The sequence below is a fragment of the Apteryx rowi genome, unplaced genomic scaffold, assembly GCF_003343035.1.
Source record: "Apteryx rowi isolate R43461 unplaced genomic scaffold, aptRow1 scaffold_61, whole genome shotgun sequence".
Classification (NCBI taxonomy): domain Eukaryota; kingdom Metazoa; phylum Chordata; class Aves; order Apterygiformes; family Apterygidae; genus Apteryx; species Apteryx rowi.
In genome coordinates, this window is record NW_020450883.1 from 814,899 (window position 1) to 835,127 (window position 20,229).

The window sequence follows — 20,229 nt, forward strand, 5'->3', positions numbered from 1 at the left end:
GGACTTGCTCCAGTAGTGCCACATCCCTGTTGTACTGGGGAGCCCAGAACTGGACGCAGTACTCCAGATGGGGCCTCACCAGGGCTGAGTAGAGGGGGAGGATCACCTCCCTTGACCTGCTGGCAACACTCTTCCTGATGCACCCCAGGATACCATTGGCCTTCTTGGCCACAAGGGCACATTGCTGCCTTATGCTTAACTTGGTGTGCACCAGCACTCCCAGGTCCTTCTCCGCAGAGCTGCTTTCCAGCAGGTCAGTCCACAACCTGTCCTGGTGCCTGGGGTTATTCCTTCCTAGGTGCAGGATCCTGCACTTCCCTTTGTTGAACTTCATGAGGTTCCTCTCCGCCCACCTCTCCAGCCTGTCCAGGTCCCTCTGAATGGCAGTACAGCCCTCTGGTGTAGCAGCTACTCCTCCCGGTTTGGTATCATCAGCAAACTTGCTGAGGGTGCACTCTGTGCCTTCATCCAGGTCACTGATGAATAAGTTGAACAGGGCTGGACCAGTACTGACCCCTGAGGGACACTGCTAGCTACAGGCCTCCAACTGGACTCTGTGCCACTGATCACAACTCTCTGAGCTCTGCCATTCAGCCAGTTCTCAATCCACCTCACTGTCCACTCATTTAAACCACATTTCCTGAGCTTACCTGTGAGGATGTTATGGGAGACAGTGTCGAAAGCCTTGCTGAAGTCAAGGGAGACAACATCCACTGCTCTCCTCTCATCTACCTGGCCAGTCATTCGATCATAGAAGGCTGTCAGATTGGTTAAGCATGATTTCCCCTTGGTGAAGCCATGCTGACCACTCCTGATCACCTTCTTTTCCTCCACATGCTTGGAGATAGCCTCCAGGATGAGCTGCTCCATCACCTTTCCAGGGATGCAGGTGAGGCTGACTGGTCTGTATTTTCCCAGGTCCTCCTTCTTGCCCTTTTTGAAGACTGGAGTGACATTGGCTTTCTTCCAGTCTTCAGGCACCTCTCCTGTTTTCCATGACCTTTCAAAGATGATGGAGAGTGGCTTAGCAACAATGTCCACCAGCTCCCTCAGCACTCGTGGGTGCATCCCATCAGGGCCCATGGATTTGTGGGTGTCAAGTTTGCTTAAATGATCTCTAAGCTGATCCTCCCTGACCAAGGAAAAGTCTTCCTTTCTCCAGACTTTCTCTCTTGCCTCCAGGGTCTGGGATTCCTGAGGGCTGGCCTGAGCAGTAAAGACTGAAGCAAAGAAGGCATTCAGTAACTCTGCCTTCTCTGCATCCTTCGTCACCAGGGCACCCACCCCATTCAGCAATGGGCCCACATTTTCCCTAGTCTTCCTTTTGCTACTGATGTATCTGAAGAAGCCCTTCTTGTTGTCCTTGACATCTCTTGCCAGGTTTAATTCCAGACAGACCTTAGCCTTCCTTGTCGCATCCCTGCATACTCTGACAGCGTTCCTATATTCCTCCCAAGTGGCCTGTCCCTTTTTTCACATTATGTGTACTTCCTCCTTCTGKTTGAGTTTTGCCAGGAGCACCTTGCTCATCCATGCAGGTCTCCTGCCTCCTTTGCTTGACTTCCTACTCACAGGGATGCTCCGATCTTGAGCTTGGAGGAAGTGATGTTTGAATATTAACCAGCTCTCTTGRASMCCCCTTCCCTCTAGGGCCCTAACCCATGGGATTCCTCCAAGTAGGTCCCTGAAGAGGCCAAAGKTTGCTCTCCTGAAGTCCAGGGTTGCAATGCTACTTATTGCCCTGCTTCCTCCTGGCAGGATCTTGAACTCCACCATCTCATGGTCACTGCAGCCTAGGATGCAATGTATTCTAGAAACTTGTTTTTGTCTAATATTTGATTTTGATAGGTGCTTAGGAATTTATTTTCTTTAAAGCTATACAAAACATAACTATGTGTTGCAGTGGCTTTTTGCTGTTTTTTTTTATTATGTTTTCTTTTTGCTGTAATTGTTGAGAGTGGTCTGTGACTTCTTTTATTTGAATTGATCATCACTGTGCTTATAAACAACAGAGTGTTTCTTTGGAAATACCCTTGCTTATTTTGTAATGTGGTTTCAAGAGCTCAACTGTAGTCAAGTTTTTCCTCTCTGGGAATCTTCTTCCAGACTCCCTTTGTGCTTTCCGTATTTGGAACTCTGGTCATAAATAGTACTAGAAAACAGCTGCTCTCAAATTGTGCTTAAAAAGAAAAATGAAATCATTGGGGCAGAATAAAATTCATTTTAATGTAATGTAAAAGCAGGATTTTATTTGCTTAAAGTTGGGAATTCTGCATAGTATTTACAATGCAAGAATGCCCTGTTAGTAGCTGTAAGGCTGAAGAAGTAGTGCAGTTATCTGTAATTCTTCCTCCTTTCCTATCCAAAATGACTTGAAAATATTGCCTCAGGGATCCAAATCTATTGTGTTTCACTGTTTTGCTTATAATGTGTTTCCTTTGGCATGAAAACCATGTTTTCTCGAACTGCCAAGGCTCATTAACTTATTTAGGGTTCCTCCTACTTTTTTATGCTTGATCATCAGTAATAAGTAACTTTAAAGCCAAATGAATTCCTCAGTCACAGGTCTTCAGACCATATTTTTTGAAATATGTGAGTGCAGGAGAGAGGGGTAGGAGTAAGATCTCTTCAGCCTCTCCCAAGAACAGTTGAATAGTTCTCGTGCCATTCTAGAGAAACATCTTCAGGCTGGTGAACAGAATAATTTCTTCAACAATTAATATGCACCAGTATTTAGGGTTGATAACTACAGGCATTTGGTTCACCCTGCCTCTGCTTCCTCTCAGTCAGGARGATTGGAATAGCTTTTGCACAGTCTTCTAGTTCCACTGTCCTTTCCAGGTTTTATTAGCAATGAATTTCTGCTGCTAGATTTGCTTTACTGAAAGTACTTTCTGAACTTGTAAAGTGATATGTATGGTTATGCTGAGAAGCCAAATTTTATTATTCCAAATTATAGTCAATAACATTTTCTCAAGTATATTATTTCTGCATGCATTAAATCACAACTGCATGCTAGGGGAGATATCTTTATTTTTATATAATTGCAAAGGAAAGCATAGTTTTCATTTCTTCAGGAGCAGAACTCCTTCTGTAATGTAGTTTACTTTCCTTKTTTTGTTTTGTTTTGTTTGTTTTTATGCTGTAGATTACACAAGAGGCAGGGGAATTTATGATCACTTTCCCATATGGATACCACGCAGGATTTAACCATGGTTTTAACTGTGCGGAGTCAACAAACTTTGCCACAATCCGGTGGATTGATTATGGAAAAGCAGCAAAGTTGGTAAGTCACACTGCAGAATGGATGCGTAAGAAAATCTTACCTAAAAGAGCAATTAATCTTTAAAGTTATCAGATAGCTTATAATGTATGATGATATAATAACTGTGAACCCCAAGTAGATACTTTTCAGGTTATAAAACTATGACTGTGTTTTACTAAAGTTGAGTATTGAAGCTACTTTAGGCTGAAATTTTGTTATGCCGCATATGTTTTTGGCTTCTTTTCATATACAGAATGTCATATACAGAATCGAGTAAGTATGCAATTTGTTCGGGAAAGGATTGTTTCAGTATTATATGATTTTTCTCAGAATTACGGCTCATGTAAGCTTTGGTTAATATGCTTCCAAAAATACTTAATGTAGAGGCATTTTCTGCATTGAAATGATTGTTACTGAGGAAAACATAATGGCTTGTTTAGTATATTATATTAGCTAATAAGATGACATGGACTAGAGTGCAAAACCGGATGTGCAAATTTAACAATTATGTAACTGTAGAAAGCTCTCATTAAACACTTGGGGCTGGAAGACCGTGTTCTCAAATACTGGAAAGCATCTGAAATACTAAGAATACTAAGAACTACTACCAAGTTCTCAAATGCTAGAAATTTATGATTCGAGGCACTATCAGTTATTGTTGTTAATGAGAATGAGTATGTTTCAAAGGGTGAGAGATTTGTAAATAATCTGTTTTTTTTCCACATTTTTTTTCCACTTTGTATGTGAAAGTAATGAAAATATTAATATGCCTTGATGTCTGGTTGGTCTTCACTTTTAATGGGAGACTTGCTTTTATAATAGCCAACTGATAAGGCATTGACTGTAAAGTCAGTTGAAAACATCTATGTATTTAATAGTTCAGACTTTCAATAGACGGTACAGTTAAACAAATTTGAGAGAAATATGGGCATGGACCTATTGCTGAGTTAATTGTAGCAGGTAAAACGATCCTGAATTTTAAAAGCTATGAATGTATCTCTAAATGTGGCTCTAAAATTGTTTCAGTCAAACCTCAAGAATGGCAGATATTATCCTTGGATCTAGTGAGGCTCAGCTGGTGATACCTTCAACTGCATCACTTTCAGTGTACAGGCTTCATATTTCTTGTGTCTTAAAAATCACAGTATACCTTTTTTAGTGTAGCTGCCCCAGGAGAAAACTATTGTATTTTTTATGCCTCCAGCATGGTCTCTCAGTTACTGTATTATGCTGTAAATTTAGAGTCAGGATCAAATTCAAAGGAATTAGAAGAYAATTTGTCAAAGCTAAAGAGGTTTTTAACTAGGTAGTTGTGGCTTATATGCTTTAAATACAGTTTTACTTATTTAGAACTCTAGTATGTGGATATAACTTTTATCACATGACACTAACTTCTGTGCTATGTGGTCATACACATAGGAGCAGTATTGTGTACATATATAGTATATGAATGTAAACTAGGTATGTGGTGTCTGCAGTTTAGTTTAAATGTTGGAAAGYTTCAAAGTGGCAGCCAAATCAATAACAATTAGAGTTTCCCTCTGTGGAGAAATCTTAGATAGCACRGTCATATGGAAACTCCAGTTTCTTTGGCAGGTGGTCTAAGTGCTTAATGTTATTTACTTATTTTTTATTATTTATTACAAAAAGCACATGAGAATTAAAGTATATATTTTTTCTCTCTTTAAATGAAAAGAGCATGCAAGGAAGTGGTAATAGCTGGATTTTTAAAAATTTTTACTTGCTTTGAAAAAGAGAGACTAACAGAAAGGTCATGAAATGATTCTACATAATACTTCCTTATATTTGTTTATGCCATGAAAATATGGTAAGCAAGCTGAACTGAGAGAAAGCTTTGTATATGGCTGTCTCTTCTTTGATTGTGATTGTGCGATGCTTTGAAAGCACAAACAAATTACCAGAGTTACTACAAACTGAGTATTCTGTTTCTTGGTTATGATATTTCTCTAGAAAAACATAAGAAAGGCTGTGATTATTTTTATCACAACTTCAGGAAACTTCCTGAGAGTATTAATTAAAAAGGAAAGAAACTACATGCCCAGAGGATGCTGATATTCTAGTTAGTTTGTTCTTGTTTTTCTTTTTTTGTTGTTTTTTTGCTATTCTGGTAACACTGTGATTTCATCAACAAACCAGACAACTTTACATTCTCATTTGTCATTCTTTAGAGTGCTGATGTTGTATTTAACTTATCTTTTCTTCCTATATGTAGTATGTACAAGAATTTTAATTGAAAAAATATTTTGGATCTCCTGGTTGCTCTGCATTGTAGTGGAGAAATTGCTTGTGTCAGCAAAATGCAGTAATATCTAGGTCAGTTCATTGCTGCATTCTCCTAAGAGAATATTGCATGTTGATGACTAATTATTTGTCTCCCTATGGAAACACATTTATTTTTACAGAACAGTTTCTAATTGCTTACAGCTGGATCTCTGTCTTAGAAAAAGAAAAAATCATGAAGTACAGTCAATATTCATTCTTCATTAATTTTGGGGAAAAAAAGGCAGGCATGTAATTGTATGAAGATTTCCATTAAAGTCATAGTAAATATTTAGGCTAAGTGATGATACTGCTTTCCTGCATAAAATGAGATAGTATTAAAGGTTCAGTGAAATTTATTGCAAACGTTAAATCAAAGACCATTTAGACCCTTAGTATTGGAAAATTGGGTTGAACACAGACTATAAATACAAATTCTGAAAATGATTTTCTGTCCTTGAAAATGCGGAACTTGTGATCTTGGTTCCCCTGTGTTGTACCCTACCTACCAGCAGTAGTCAAATCCTGGGAGCAGCAATGTACCTTCAGCTTGTATTCCAGTTTTTGTGTAAAATTTCCAGACTCTGTATGAAGAAGAGGACTACAAGCTGGCACCTCCAGTGTCCTGTTTGCTGCGATGCAGCTGCTTCTTTGAGCTGTAGTCTCAGTTATGGGAGTTAGGTGACAATATCTACACAGACAWGGTGTGAGGTAGAGGATGATGGGTGGGAAGGACACAGGTGATACACAATRAAAGACATGATTTGGGCAGAATAAGCAGGAGAAGAAAGAGTTAAAGCAGAAATGGAGAATAGCTGAGATGTATTAAAAATCCCCCAACTCCAGGGGAGAAACAGTATAGTTCTTGCTTTCTAACTTTAAATTTTGAGTTACCTTACTCCCATGCATTTTCTTACTGTTGGTAAAACAGTTGAGCCAGTGGCAATTAGCTTGCATGTTTTGAAGGGATCTACTTTGATTTATGCTGAGCAGGCAAATTGTGTGCTGAACAAGGGTTGATGTTTAGGTTTTAAAGTTGCTGAATATAAATATTTATACACAATGCTTTTACGGTTAGTAAATAAAAATCCTTCTGAAACAATTGAATAAAAGACACGTCTCTAGTCTGAGGAAAATCTTGTGTTTCTTTAGCTAAGATTTAATGTTGATTAGCTGTGGGGGTGGGGGAGGAAAACCCTATAATTTGTAGAGCATCTGTGTTAACTTCAAAATCTCATGTAGTCTTCACCATCACAGATCTTTTTGTTTAGCACACAAAAGTTAAGATGAGGGATTGTCATTTTCAGTTACTACTCCTAAGTATCAGTTTCCAGGCAGATTGTGCAGAACAATTTATTAAAATATCTTTTATCTATCAATATATTTATCCCCTTCTAATTTTCATGAAAAAGTTCTCTGTATGCCTAATTTGTGGTTTTCCTACACCTCTCAGTATCACTTACTCTTGCATCTCTACATTTTATCATGCTCTGTATGTGTTTAGTTTTCAAATTCTAAYGTCCACTGTGTGTCATTGGGTATGAAAGTCTAAATTTGGGATCAGATGAATCTTAATTTGCAGACTGGGATATCTTCTCATATATACTGCAACTGTAAGACTGATTCAGGAATCTAGTGTGGTACTCATACTATGTAGCGCATTGATTCTGATTGTTATTGTTCTTTGAACAGTCTTTTTGATATGTGCATTTTAATTTGATAAATGCATTTCAAAGTGATTTTTTTTGTGGTAATTGTTATTATTAATGAATGCTAATGCTTCCCTCACAAAGTTTACAGTGCCAGACCCCTCATTTACAGATGCCAAAATCTGGGTTCTCAGTTATGATCCTCATCTTCTGTCCAGATAACATCTTCTGTGGATAGGATGAGTGAACTTTACTCATTGTAATTTGATAATAAGAACTGGAAAGAGATTTAAACTTTGAACAAAATCCTGTGCTTTTTTATACAGGCAGGTGCTTTTTCTTGTCATTTATTTTTTCCCTTGCTGCTGTTCATAAGTGGTCACTTGAAAAACTTGGATGCAGATCAATTATTTCCTTTTTTACAGGGGATCCCCCTCCAAATGGACTTCCTTGGACTTTGTGTAGAAGTCCCTCTCAGGGCCATATGGTCCACCTAAGCTCGATGGCTATGAGAGAACGAAGTGCTCGGAGCAGGGAACTGAGTTCAGAAGCAGGCTCTATGTAGAAAATATCTAGGAGACTGGTGATATGACCAGACTTGGTCAAGGCTCTGTTCTTTTTCACTCACTGGTGATTATTTTAGTTTCCTCCCTTCCATCCTCCTCCTGTTGCTGTTTAAGTCCCTACATCCCCCTGTCTGTTTTTCCAAATCCTCTTGTCTCAGTCTCTTACTGCTCTCCATCATCCCTTGCCCAATACCCTTACTCTCAAAAGCTTTAGAGAAAGCGTTGGCATTTCCACATGCTGCTCTCATCACTCTCTGTGTATGTTTTGTGGCACCACTTGATGACTTTCATCCAGTGTAAATGTATGTAAATTATATTGCCTTACATCAGGGACTGAGTCACACTAGGCGATTTTACTAGTAATTATAATGATTCCTTTGTATTATAGCTCTTTTTGAAACTGGGTTTGTTTTCAGATGTTGAAGGTTCTGTGTTGGAAATCTTTTCATTATTTAGCTGATGTGTAGAACCTGAAAAGAGAAGTCTGCTAACCTTTTCTGCTCAAGACTCAGGCTACTTAAGTATTATTGCCTCCTTTAATAAAATTAAGCCAGTAATTACGCATGCATATTCTTCAGTTGTAGCTGCTTAGCAACCTCTTTTCTGTGGATAGGTTAGATCAAAGTGCTGGCCTGCAGGTTGTATTTCATTTTTCCCTTTGGTGGGATGAAGTGCAGTTGTTTTGATGTTAGGTTTGATGGATTTGTTTGCCACTGCATTCATTAGCTTCACATCAAAAAACTGACAGGCTGTTAAATGAAACTTTGGCTTAGATTTTCAGCTTGACTGTTTGGAGACATTTGTGAAGATATTTTGTTTTTGTGCAGCAGCAGCCTCAAGCACTTATAACTCTTTCAAAGGAAAGAAAAGTTATTTACTATCCTGATTTGTTTGGGTAAAAAAGAATCATTGTTTTGAGGATAGCCATGTCCAGCTTATGCTATAAAAGGCAATATATTTATCTGAGTGCATACACTGAGAGACAATAGGTATGATTGAATTTTATTGGAGAAGAAGTTATATTTAGTGACCACACAAAAGCACTTTTCCACCTCTTACAATCTATAGAGATAACAATTTCTTTAATGAGAATTAAGTTTGAATTGGTTTTGTACAAGAAAATGTAACAGTCATCTGTTCAGAAACAAAAATACAAATTCTACTCAATTGCCCTTTTTTTTAAAATGAGGGCAAATGGTTTAAAGGTTTAGGCTTAAAGAACGTTGCTACTTATACACCAGTGTTTTAATACTGATTGTCAGCAGTAGCTACATGCATGAGCTCATGAATGTTTAATTCATCAGCTCATTTTACTAGTTTGAACTATGTACTCCTATCAAGGTAACTTTTTTTTTTTTTTAAAAAGTGTTGCATCTTAGTACATCTGGTGTCAGTTTGCAAGGGTATCAGCATCATTTAAGATGTACGCATTAATGCTTTTACTTCTTAGAAATTGTAATTAGACTCCTTATATTGCTGACTTGGTTGCTAATGAAATCTTAGGAGGATTCAGGAACCAGACATCTTTCTATTTCTGGTCCTGATGTTGGTATGCCACTTCACAGCAAATCCCATGCATTCTACAGTTTGACATTTCACTTCATAATCATTGTTTACCTTTAGCTTTTACTAGTGTTTCATAGGTGTCATCGAATGTTCTTGCAGACAGAATATTGCAGAATATTCACTCATGTACCCTTTCTTAATCTCATTTTTTGGATAGGTACCTGTGTTTTCGTGAAATTAGCTTGCCACTTTGTAAGCCACTATGAAATTAGTGAAAATGTTGGCACCTCACAATCATGCATGCATAATATTATAAAGCTATGGGGTAGTTCAGTGCGGAGCTTCAGAGGGAGCACCTAAGTATARCCAAGTAGCAGTACTTGTATCTTCTGAAATTAGGGTTGCAATTAAAATTAAGAATATACGTGGCTGCCATCTAAGGTATTGTTAGAGTACCTAGAGGTAATGTAATGGTGCATTCCCATTTACTTCTCTCCTTGAGCAAGCAGCACTTGGGATGCTGGTTTCTTGGTGGACATCATCAAGAGGTAAAATGAATGCATTTCTTTTTAAGGCATGCAGCTTATGCATTAATTATAACTTGTGTGTAATACAGGACTGGCCATATAAAACAGATAGATAGATTTTGCAATGTAATTCTGACATGCGACTGTCTTCCTGTAGGAGCATAGTTGAGGCTAGGGGAGATACTGTGTGAATTTAAACAAATGGGAGCACAAACAAGAAGTATAAGTATGACCTGTGCATGCCATGAGTACCTGGCCTAACTTTTCTTGTGTGATGTTACAGTATGTGTGGTAAGGTAAAAAATGTATGTTTTTAGGACAGGTGTGTCAAGCAAACTTTATTGTTTTATTAAATTAAAATCAAACAAACCCTACTATCAAAAGTGTTAAACATATTATGGTAAATGTGATCAGTTTTTTTTTTTTTTTTTTTAATGCAGCTTTGAATAAGAAGTAAGAGGAAAAGATTTCCTTAAAATAAGATTTTAAATATTGCTGTACATTCGGGCAACTGAAAGTGAGTAGAAATGCTAGAATGTAATGTTGCTTAGATTTTTCTAAGTGATATTGTAGAAGTTCCATTTATCAAAGTAATAAATACACCAAGTTGGCATACTTGGTGGAAGCCCCCCAGATATTTAGAAGTTTTTGTTTTATAGCAGTTCTAAACAAAGAATTAGGTGATTATTTCCTAGAAAAAGTCAATAGTTTGCAATAAACTTGTCTTTTCAGAATATCATTTATATGAAATCTTGAGAAAATCAATGCAGTTTTTCTTTCCTTACTTTTCAGCAGAATGCAGATTGTAATTATCTTTGATTTACTAAGAAAAAATGTTGTCACTAGATACCTTTCTGTCCATATATTAATGTCACAGCCTCTTAGGAGATCATTTTCATTTCAGGTTTTTAAAGGAAGAAGACTTAAAACAAAGAAAATGTTTTCATAAACTTACTTGAGCTTCACAAAATAGATTCTCTGAGTTTGAACCGATTACTGGAACTCAGGTGTCTAATAACAGTTGAGGTACCTTAGGATATGTTGCCTTCCTCTGTCAAACCAGAAGAGTGCAGGTCTTTTATGAGTCCTTTGTGATATTTACAGCTTGGACAGATGTCATAAATACCAGAAAGTGGTCCAAGTAGCACTRGATGCCCAGGCAACTGAAGTGAGCTGTCATTGTATTCTCTTATTTATACTCAGTAAAAGTTGTCCAAAAATTAACCACATTCTCCTATCCAATGAGGCAGTAGGTTATCTATCCCTGCTAGCATATTTTGTATGTTGACACAGGGAGGCTACCTATCCTGATAGGCAAAAAATGACTTTCTTAAATGCTAGGGTTCAATTTCCTTAAAACAAACAAACAAAAAACCCCCAAAACTTTGCAAACCAACCCCCTCATGCTTCCCTAAAGAAAAAAAAAATCTATCACTTGCAACTATATTGACTGTAAGTTTGAATCATCAAGCAGTTCAATCTTCACTGTTGTAGCAGATATTTCTASTGCTAGAGCTCAGTAATGGGGACTAGTGGTAAGCAATGTCCTCCAGGTGGCCTACTAATTAAAGGTGGGGAGCAGACTGAGAGATGCACTTCAGTTGCAGAGGTTTCRTAGTAATTTGCTGCCCCCAGAAGGAAGTAGAGTCTCAAGATAGGACAAATCATTCTGCCTCTGTGCTTCCATCCAGTTTCTGTTGGTCTCTGACATTGTGTGGAACTTGGATGTTTCTGGAATTTTTCCTTTTTCCTTTCTTCTGTGTGTAGAGATAAAGATTTAGATTTAGACTGTTAGATTATTTTAGATTATTAGTTATTTAGATTATTTTCACTTCAGTTAATTTATGTAGCCTTCACTGGGACAGCAGAGGGGAGGTAAAGCACTCCTGCACTTGGTACTGATCTCACTGTATGGTGTCAGTTAGTGGTATCAGCTCAGAGAAATCATTTACACAATGTGAAGGATCTGTGATGCTAAGCTAATTCCAACTGAGTTAATTTGGTTATTTCTCCTGAATGCCTTAAAATRGGACAATAAACACTGAGTTTTGGTGACTTTTCCAAACCATGTTAAGAACAATCAAAATGTGTAAGGGAGAGGTCTGAATGTTTTGATACATTATTATGAACTGGAGTGCTGTGGGCATATATCTGTGAGATATGTGGAGAAGAAATTTACTTCAGAAACTGCAATTGTGTTTTGTTTCTTTTTTCTTTTCTTTCCTTTTTTTTTGTTTTTTGTTTTGATTAATGCTTCTAATGAGTCAAGAGAAAGACTGGGTTGCAGAATTTTACACCAAAAGGGAAAGGATTTCATCAAAAAACCCTGCAACAAAATGCTCTTCTGTATGCTTTTCTCCCTTTCTATGGATGATGATGGAGTATTGATACACTTGGCTTAGTGTATCAGGTGTTAATTTTTAATCAGGATATAAGATTCAATATGGAACAGATTGAACAAAAGTGAGGGGTGAGTCTCAGAATTACCAGATTTATACAGTTCTCGTGCTGGGTAGAAAAGAGACTGGTGTTTACTTCAGTGAGGTAAAGGCTAACCATTATTATAGAATCCTCAAGAAGGAATGTGAAAGAAACATATACCTGACTTCAAGTCTGCAGAGCATAGAATTTCCTATTATATGGGAGATTACAAAGCGAATTACTTGAGATGGTGGAATTATTAAAATGCTTTTGTCAGGATCTTTCTTTTGATTCATGCTTTCTATTCAATAGTAACAGCATTATGGTGAATGTCAGACTTTGGAGAAGATCTTGGGGTGACTTTGAAAGTGACTGAGGATGTGTTTAGCAGTTGCTGTTGGAAAAATGAGGTTTCTATGTCAGGATGACAATAAGCAATAATGAACAGTAAAAAATATATGTCTTGAAGTGGGATACCCTGAATGGAATATAGTTGCAAAGAGATAATAAGAAAGGGATAAAGAAATCATTTGTTGAGTTTTCAGAGAGTAAGAGGAAGAATATTTTCTTTTTGCTTTGATGTCATACAGGAATTATAGTTTGARTTACTTTGGTACAACATTGGTTAGGTAAGAAGGAAGAAACTAATTTGTCAGACGTTTTAATCAAGACTCCCATGTTGTTAGTAAAGATCTATATTCTGCATGGTTAAGAAAATGTAATCTCTGTTGCCTTAATAAAGCAATAGTTGTATATATGTCCTTGTATACTTTATTGCAAATAACAATTAGTTGGTCCCACAGGATCACAGCTTCCAATCCTTATTAAACCATTAATTTGCCTGCAGTTAGCCCCACTGATAGAAGTGTTTCTAAATCTGACTTCAGAATATGGCTGAAAAAATCAGCAGTGTATCTAGGCAAGTCAGTTGCTTAATAAATTTGCATGATTTCTGCAGTTGTGCATCCTGATTAAGCTGTGGTGGCTGCCTCTACCATTCTTTATTCAGCACATAGTTTGGAAATTCCTTCTGGTTTTTAGAAGAAAGTGCTGCTGGCAGTGTAGCTTTAGTGTATGGATGAGCTCAGATGATTTGTGCAATTTGTAAGCATCTCTGATCGGAAATAGATCAAGTCCTCTCCGATTTATTTTCTAATCTCCAGTTTGTTGGCTCTCCAGAAGTTATTATGTTTGATGTAACCAAACCCTACTTCATTTCAAGAGAGCTGGTGCTATCATACAAAAAATTGTAGTTGCCAAATTTGATCCATTTAATCTCTTTTTTGTATATCAATTTGAGATTTAGTCGCTTTAAATTTCTCTAGAGCTGTTGCTCTTTCTTCCTCAAGCTTTGCATTCCTAAATCGAATGTGCAGTCTCTACAGTAATCTCGGTTTTAGGAAACCATTTAATTGGAGGAGTGCTATGCTAGTGTTAATTATTGTACAAAGTGTTCTTGGCATTCTGGGAGTTGTTTTCTTGGTTTGGGTAGAGCAGGTAATGCCTAGCTCTGGACAAACCAGTTACTTTTCTGACTACAGAGCAAACAGTTCTGCAGGTTTGATACTGGCAGCCAGGAGTTAGGTCCTCTGAACACTGGTCTGAAAGCATACAGGGCTTTTCTTCCCATAATGCAAGCACTTTGCAATAGCAGATGAAAATTATGTGTGATTTACTTGTCATTATTTAAAGTTTATAAATTTTTTCAGGAGCATTCTAACTGAATTTTTCCTCTTTCTAAAATCATTACCATTGGCTTATTCGTAAGTGGCAACAATGTCTTGATTAGTATAATGATTGTATTAGTTTTACAGATTTTGGTTACTTCTTAAGCAGTCAAAAATTTAAGTATTCTGCTGAATTTCTTTTCCCGTCATGTATGACAGATATCTAACTATTTTGCCAGCTATTATCAATTATTATCAATCAGTTCCCTATCCTATGTTTCCCAAAAATGAAATGCCATATGTTAACAGAACAATAGAGAGTYATGCACATACAAGAAGACTCACTCATCAGTAAGCACTCGTAAATACCTTTGAGTGGAAAAGGAAACCTTGATAGTGTTTTGAAAACAGGACAGTTTTTTAGCTTTTCTCTTCTGGAGCTCTAATTATCTTGTAGTAGTTTAGAGCACTGGTGTCTTGTAAGCAAATTGTTGTATTTAGAATATTGTGTATTCTAACTTTTTTGTGCTTAAGTGATCAGAATACAGGTTGGAGGAATAGGTCAATCATAAATTATATATATAAAAAAAAAAGTGAGTTGGTATTAATAAATCTGGATAAAGCGCTAATGTGCAATCTGTAACTTAGAGGCTTTCAGCAAAGCATCTTTAGTTATAATAACTACAGCATTAGCAGCAGAACAAGCAGATGGCTTGCTTTGCCATGTTTTTTCCCTGTTCCCTCACATTCACTTTTGATTCAAACAAAAACAGGGTCTGTAAGAATAAAAAGAGGGAAGCCCATTTATAACATCTATGACTTCCTGATGCCCAGATCACTGAGAGGAGGAATTTAAGAAATGTTGTTTGTCTTTACAACTATGAACTATAGCTCTTGGGCCTATGAAATATAACACTACGCCATGTGTTGCAGGAGAGGGGACAAATCTGCAAACTTTTAATCAGTTAGCCATTGGCAGTGTTGCATGTGCATATGTATATTTTTTTAAATAAAAACRCCTCAAGGTTTGTTTCTTAAGATCAGCAACCAATCAATTCTAAAAGTTTTGAGAAATGGATTGTTTTGAGAAAAGTCTGTGGCATTTTGCATATGTTACTCAGCACAGTGTTGTCTGCCTGGAAAAGAGTGAAATCTTCCGTGGTCCTTTTGTGTCTGAGGCTGAAACTTCCTTGCAGTATTTGAGTTAGGCATTCCCCCTTTCTTTCTGTGGCATTGACAGACTAGTTTGTTAGCTGCTTGATTTTGCAATCCCAGCCGGTCACGTTTCTTAAAAGTAGCTACCCCTTGATGTTTTCCATATTGTGGTTCTTGTGTGACTGTTTCGTTCTTGCCTGCTCTAAGTCTCTATGTAGAGAGCATTTTTGTCCAAACCATTCAACTCAGAAATCTGTAAACAAAGTTGTGCAACATGAATGTTATACTATCTAGAAAAAAAACTTTTTGTAGAACTTTTCAGAAAAATGTCATATGCAACATTGGAAGAATATTCAAAATTATAAGATCTTTAAGCTAATTTTGGAACAATTAGAACTTATTCAAAGGTTTCTTTTAGATGAATAAAATTTAAAAAAATGTTATGCTTGTGAATTTCTTGTGTTCGTGTGGAGTGGAATACATAAATAAATACCAGAAAGTCTGTCCTTGCAACATTTTTCACCTGTGTAAATTAAATGCTAACTTTGTAATGCAAATTTTGTGTGTGTGTGTGTGTGTGTGCCTGCCTGTGTTTGTGTTTTCTAAGCTAGTTTGACATAAATGTATTCTGACAAGCTTCCACAGATAAACAAACTTTTATTTTTAGTTCTGACTTTTGGAAGGTGCTGAGCACTTTCAGGTCCAATGCTATCATAATTCTCTATGACCTATCATAGACAGCTATCATAAAAGTTATTGCTTGATTTTTAGAGATATTATTTAATTTCAGAGAGAAATTTGGCCTAATCGTGACTTGCAATGGGTATTCTGTTCCTTTTTGGCTCTGCAGCATTTATGAAAAATGCTACATGTATATTTGTAGGCAGATTCATATTTTCTGTGAGATATATTTTCTGTCAAATAGTCACCAAGGGCTTGTATTGCAAGAGGAGAGAGGTAGAATCATTCTAGGTGTAACATGGGTCACCATAACCAAATGTGCAGTAGCAGTACAGACCATTTGCACAGAATCAGCCTGGAGACTGAAGTAGTTTTTTGATTTAGTGTCTTTACTGCTGAATTCCAACTTGCAACAGAATCAGTATTTTGTTTCATAAAAATAATGTGACTACCATAATTGCTAATTTAGAATAATGTGAAATTTTATTGACTGCTGTGCTGCTTATAAAATTTGTTATAAAACAGTTTGTATTAAAAAGCTTTGAATCCAAAGAGAATAAAATTAATGTGAATGCCTTTAATTAAATTTTGCTTAATTTAAATAATGTAATTTTTATTGATTATACTACTACAGTTCATTTAGATTTTTATTTATAATTGTAATTCAATAAGCTTGTTTTACCTTCCACAGCTAGTCACAAAATGACTGTGAAGAAAATTCATGCTCATTAAATTGACATTATATACATTTGTTAAATCAAAATCAGACCATAATCTCATTTTTCTTTGTGATGGTAAGTTAAATATATATATACATTTTTTTTTGAGCAGATCCATGCTCATTTATTCCTGAAATGTTGTAGGTGCTTCTTTGCTTCTTATTACTTGAGATACTGTCAGTACTACTTTCTGAAGCAGCAGGGATGATGGCTAAAGTGTAATGTATTTCTATTTTTCCTTCTCCATCCTGTGACTTACACATTGCTTTGCTATGTTGCTGGTGCCGGTGGTGCATTGAAGAACAGGCACAGTCTCAAACTTAATAATTTTTTAGCAAGATAGTTGGCAGCCTATAATGCTGTATATGTTGAAAACAATCAAGAATTAAAGACTTGTATTATGTCCAACTCAGAACATGAATGCTGTGTTGTTCAATGACCTCTTAAAGGTTATTATTATAGCTTAATTTTTCTTTTTAGTGGTATTATTAGCAGTTAGACAAGAGAGTTGTAAGATTATTGGGAACCAAGACAAATGACACATTCATTTATTCATAAATGTACGGTGATAAAGATGTGATTCATTTCCATGTCTGTGCATATAAAGGAGAAGTAGTGTAAATGGTTACTGGAAATACTGAAGAGGAGAGCAGGTGATCAGAAAGTGGGGTTGTGGAGCTAATTGCCTGGCAGATGCCTGTGCCTCAGCACTGGCCTGGAGAGCTGAAGATACTGAACTAGTGAGTTCACAGAAGTATTTTGCTAATATTTGTGCAAAACAGAAACCTGCCTAAGTAGCAGCCTCAGACACCAAGTTTTGAACTTGTATTAGTGCTTCTCTTGCTTGAGTTCCGTCAGAAAGACCGAACTACTGTTGACTCACAAATTAGAAGATTTTTTTTCCTCTCAGATATTACTAAGACAGTGGTACTATGCCCAATCTGTCATACCAGAGCAGCAGCATAAAAATGCTGATCTGATCAGACCGTACTGTTATTTTTGGAAGCAAAATTATATATATGTTGACAAAATAGAAGGAAATCTGGAGCAGTTGTAGTGTCCTGAAGTGAAAGTGTTTTGGGGGGGGTGTCTATCGTTTTTGATTGTTGTACACCTTCTGAGTCCATTTGGGATTGGCTGATTGATAGGTTTTATTATGATTCATGATCAAATCATAGCAGCAAGCAGCTCTGCAAGTTGCATTATCAGTTCTACCTGCAGTTGTGACAATTCATGTTGGGCTGCATGGGTGAGAAAGGTAACATCGAGTAAAAGAATTTTCTTCTCCAAATTACTTTTTCTATTTTTCTGTGCAGGCACACATTTGTGTATTTGTCAGGCCTGTGGCCATGATTATCTTTCAAACTCATGTATGGTTAAGCATTCTTGAAGTAATTAATAAAAATGTTGCGTGAAAGTGTTGTGTAAAAGCAGTGTACTTGGCTGTTAGCCAGATTTACTCATCTCCTTTCTTACTTCAGTTAAATAATGCAGAGTGGGTCTTCCTGTCACTAGTTYAAACTAAAAATTGTGCTACTTTCTTCTTCTCTCTTTCTTGAATGTCCTACTGACCAAGATAATACCATACAAAACAAAGGACTAAAAGTTGTGTTTAAATTATTATCTAGGTGTACTAGACAATTTGCAAGTATTAATAAGGCTGCTTTTTATTGAACAATAATGAATTTGTGTCTTCTACATGAACAATCTGCAAATGTTCATGTTAAAAATGTAAAAATAGCAAAATGCTTCTGTGAACTGACTAGTTCAGTATCTTCGGCTCTCCAGGCCAGTGTTGAGGCACAGGCATCTGCCAGGCAATTCATAATACAAACTTCTTGGTTTGCTTTGATTTATTTTTACCTTTTGCATAATTTATACATGAATTAATTGGTTACTTTAAATATTATTTGAACTATTTTGCCTTGCTTTCTGTGTTCTATGTTGGCTCTAATTATGAATACTTGAAAACAAGAATTTATAGTAGAAAAACTGAAGAACTAACCAGATAATCAGGGCTGGACTATATTGATATGTAAGGTATTGTGATTCTTTTGAAGTAAGATACAATTGATACTTTTAAACTTTTGAAAGCAAGCTAGAATTGATGTGGTTGCTGTTTTCTTCAAACTGTGAATAAGAATGCTGACAATTGGCTAACTGAATATGATTTTTTTTTAATACTTACTCCATTTTAATTTTATGTGTAAGAAGATTAGTTGTTGACTTTTTGCATAATCATCAAAAGAATGCAGCTGAATAAAGCAGATATGAAGAGGTCTGGTAAGTGGACTGTTTGCTCCAGTAAATCTAAGAAAGGAAGGCTCTGAGCTAGGCAAAGTGGGTTCATGTCGTATTTGTTATCCTAGTTCTTTGATAACTTTGTAGTGACCAGAAAGATAAACACAAATCATTTCATATAATTTCTTACATCATAGTTTGGCCCTGTCTAAAATAATCACTGGTGATAAATTTGGTATTGTGCAGAGGCTGAAAGGCTCTGATAAATAGCTTTTCAGAAGAAAGAAAATAAAGTCAGGTGACACACTGAATTGTAATTTCTTGAGGGCTCTGTAGTGTGTAAAGCGTTTAGGATTTCTTGAAATTTTAAATACAGTGAAATGAGGAAAAGGTGGCTTCTAAAGTAGACTTTTCTCTTTTTTTTTTAATAAATCCTCTATTTGTTACAGTACTGTACCGCTCAGGGTTATGTTTCTGTCTTTTAGAAAATACTATGTTATGATGATTTCCTTTAGGCAAAAAATATATAGGATTTTTGCTGGACTTGAATGCATAAATTGAAGTTACAAAAGGTGCCTTGGTGATGGTGTATTTACTCTTAGGAATACATCTTTATAGAAGTGTAGTTTTATAGATCAGTTTAGCAGTTCCAGAACGTCTTGGACCAGGAAACCACTTCAATTCTTTAAAGTTTCTCATGGACCCCATGCGATTTGAGGTCTGTTGAATAGAGGACATTGCAGGAGCATCAGGCTGTATGGTCATGAACAACCTGCAGTGTATTGCAGTTCTGATGCATATGAGATGTAGATTAGCCATGGAGCGCTTTCTCTGGCTCCAAAGGACCACTAATTGAATTAGTAGATCTCTTATTTGGAATGATGTTTGCCTTTCAGCATAAATTTTTTTGTTGTTGCTTTTCTTTCTGTTTTTTAATTCTGAAGGTAATGACAACTCAGGGGCAATGTGCTATATGGTAAAGGTATGTCACCTAATGGCTACATTTAGCGAGATTTGGCACCTTCGTTATAAATATCAGTTAGAATTTGTGGTCATGTTTACTATATTAATCTCTCACTCCTACAATAGATTTTCTTTAGTTTAGACTGATTTTGGGGGGATACTTTGGCATGATTTTAAATGTTGTTATATGTCTGTTGGAGAAAATATTTTTTCATTGTGTCATTTGGTCTTCATTCTTTCCATTTAGCATCTTTGATTTTTGTTTTCTTGACAGTAAAGAAAGGAAACTGCTTTGCTGTTCTTTATATATGTCCTCTATTGTAATTTTGAAATTCACTTTCAGCAATAATCACTGAAATAATTACTCAGCAGCACCACTTCCCCACAATGTAACAAATGTGGGCACAACATTTTAATAAATAACAATAATATAACATTTTAATAAATAATAATAATATACAGGAATCAGTGAATCTCTATTAGGCAAACTGTAAACAGGATTCACATTCTTTATACAATTTTGATGTACATTTTTTTCTCTTATCCAGGTAAGAACCGGTAGACCTCTTATCTCTTCCGTCTTTGGGCT

At 36.4% G+C, this 20,229-nt stretch overlaps 1 protein-coding gene across 22 annotated transcripts in view; it reads left to right on the top strand.

The window, feature by feature from the left end:
* Positions 1-20,229, top strand: part of KDM4C (lysine demethylase 4C) — a 266,672-nt gene that overhangs the window by 61,996 nt on the left and 184,447 nt on the right. For all 22 annotated transcript variants that reach the window (XR_003256329.1, XM_026083604.1, XM_026083605.1 and 19 more), the window contains one exon: positions 3,149-3,286. Coding sequence is in view for 21 of the 22 variants with exons in the window: in XM_026083604.1 (XP_025939389.1) it covers positions 3,149-3,286 (138 nt within the window). In the remaining variant the exon portion in view is untranslated. The remainder of the gene's footprint in view (positions 1-3,148; positions 3,287-20,229) is intronic.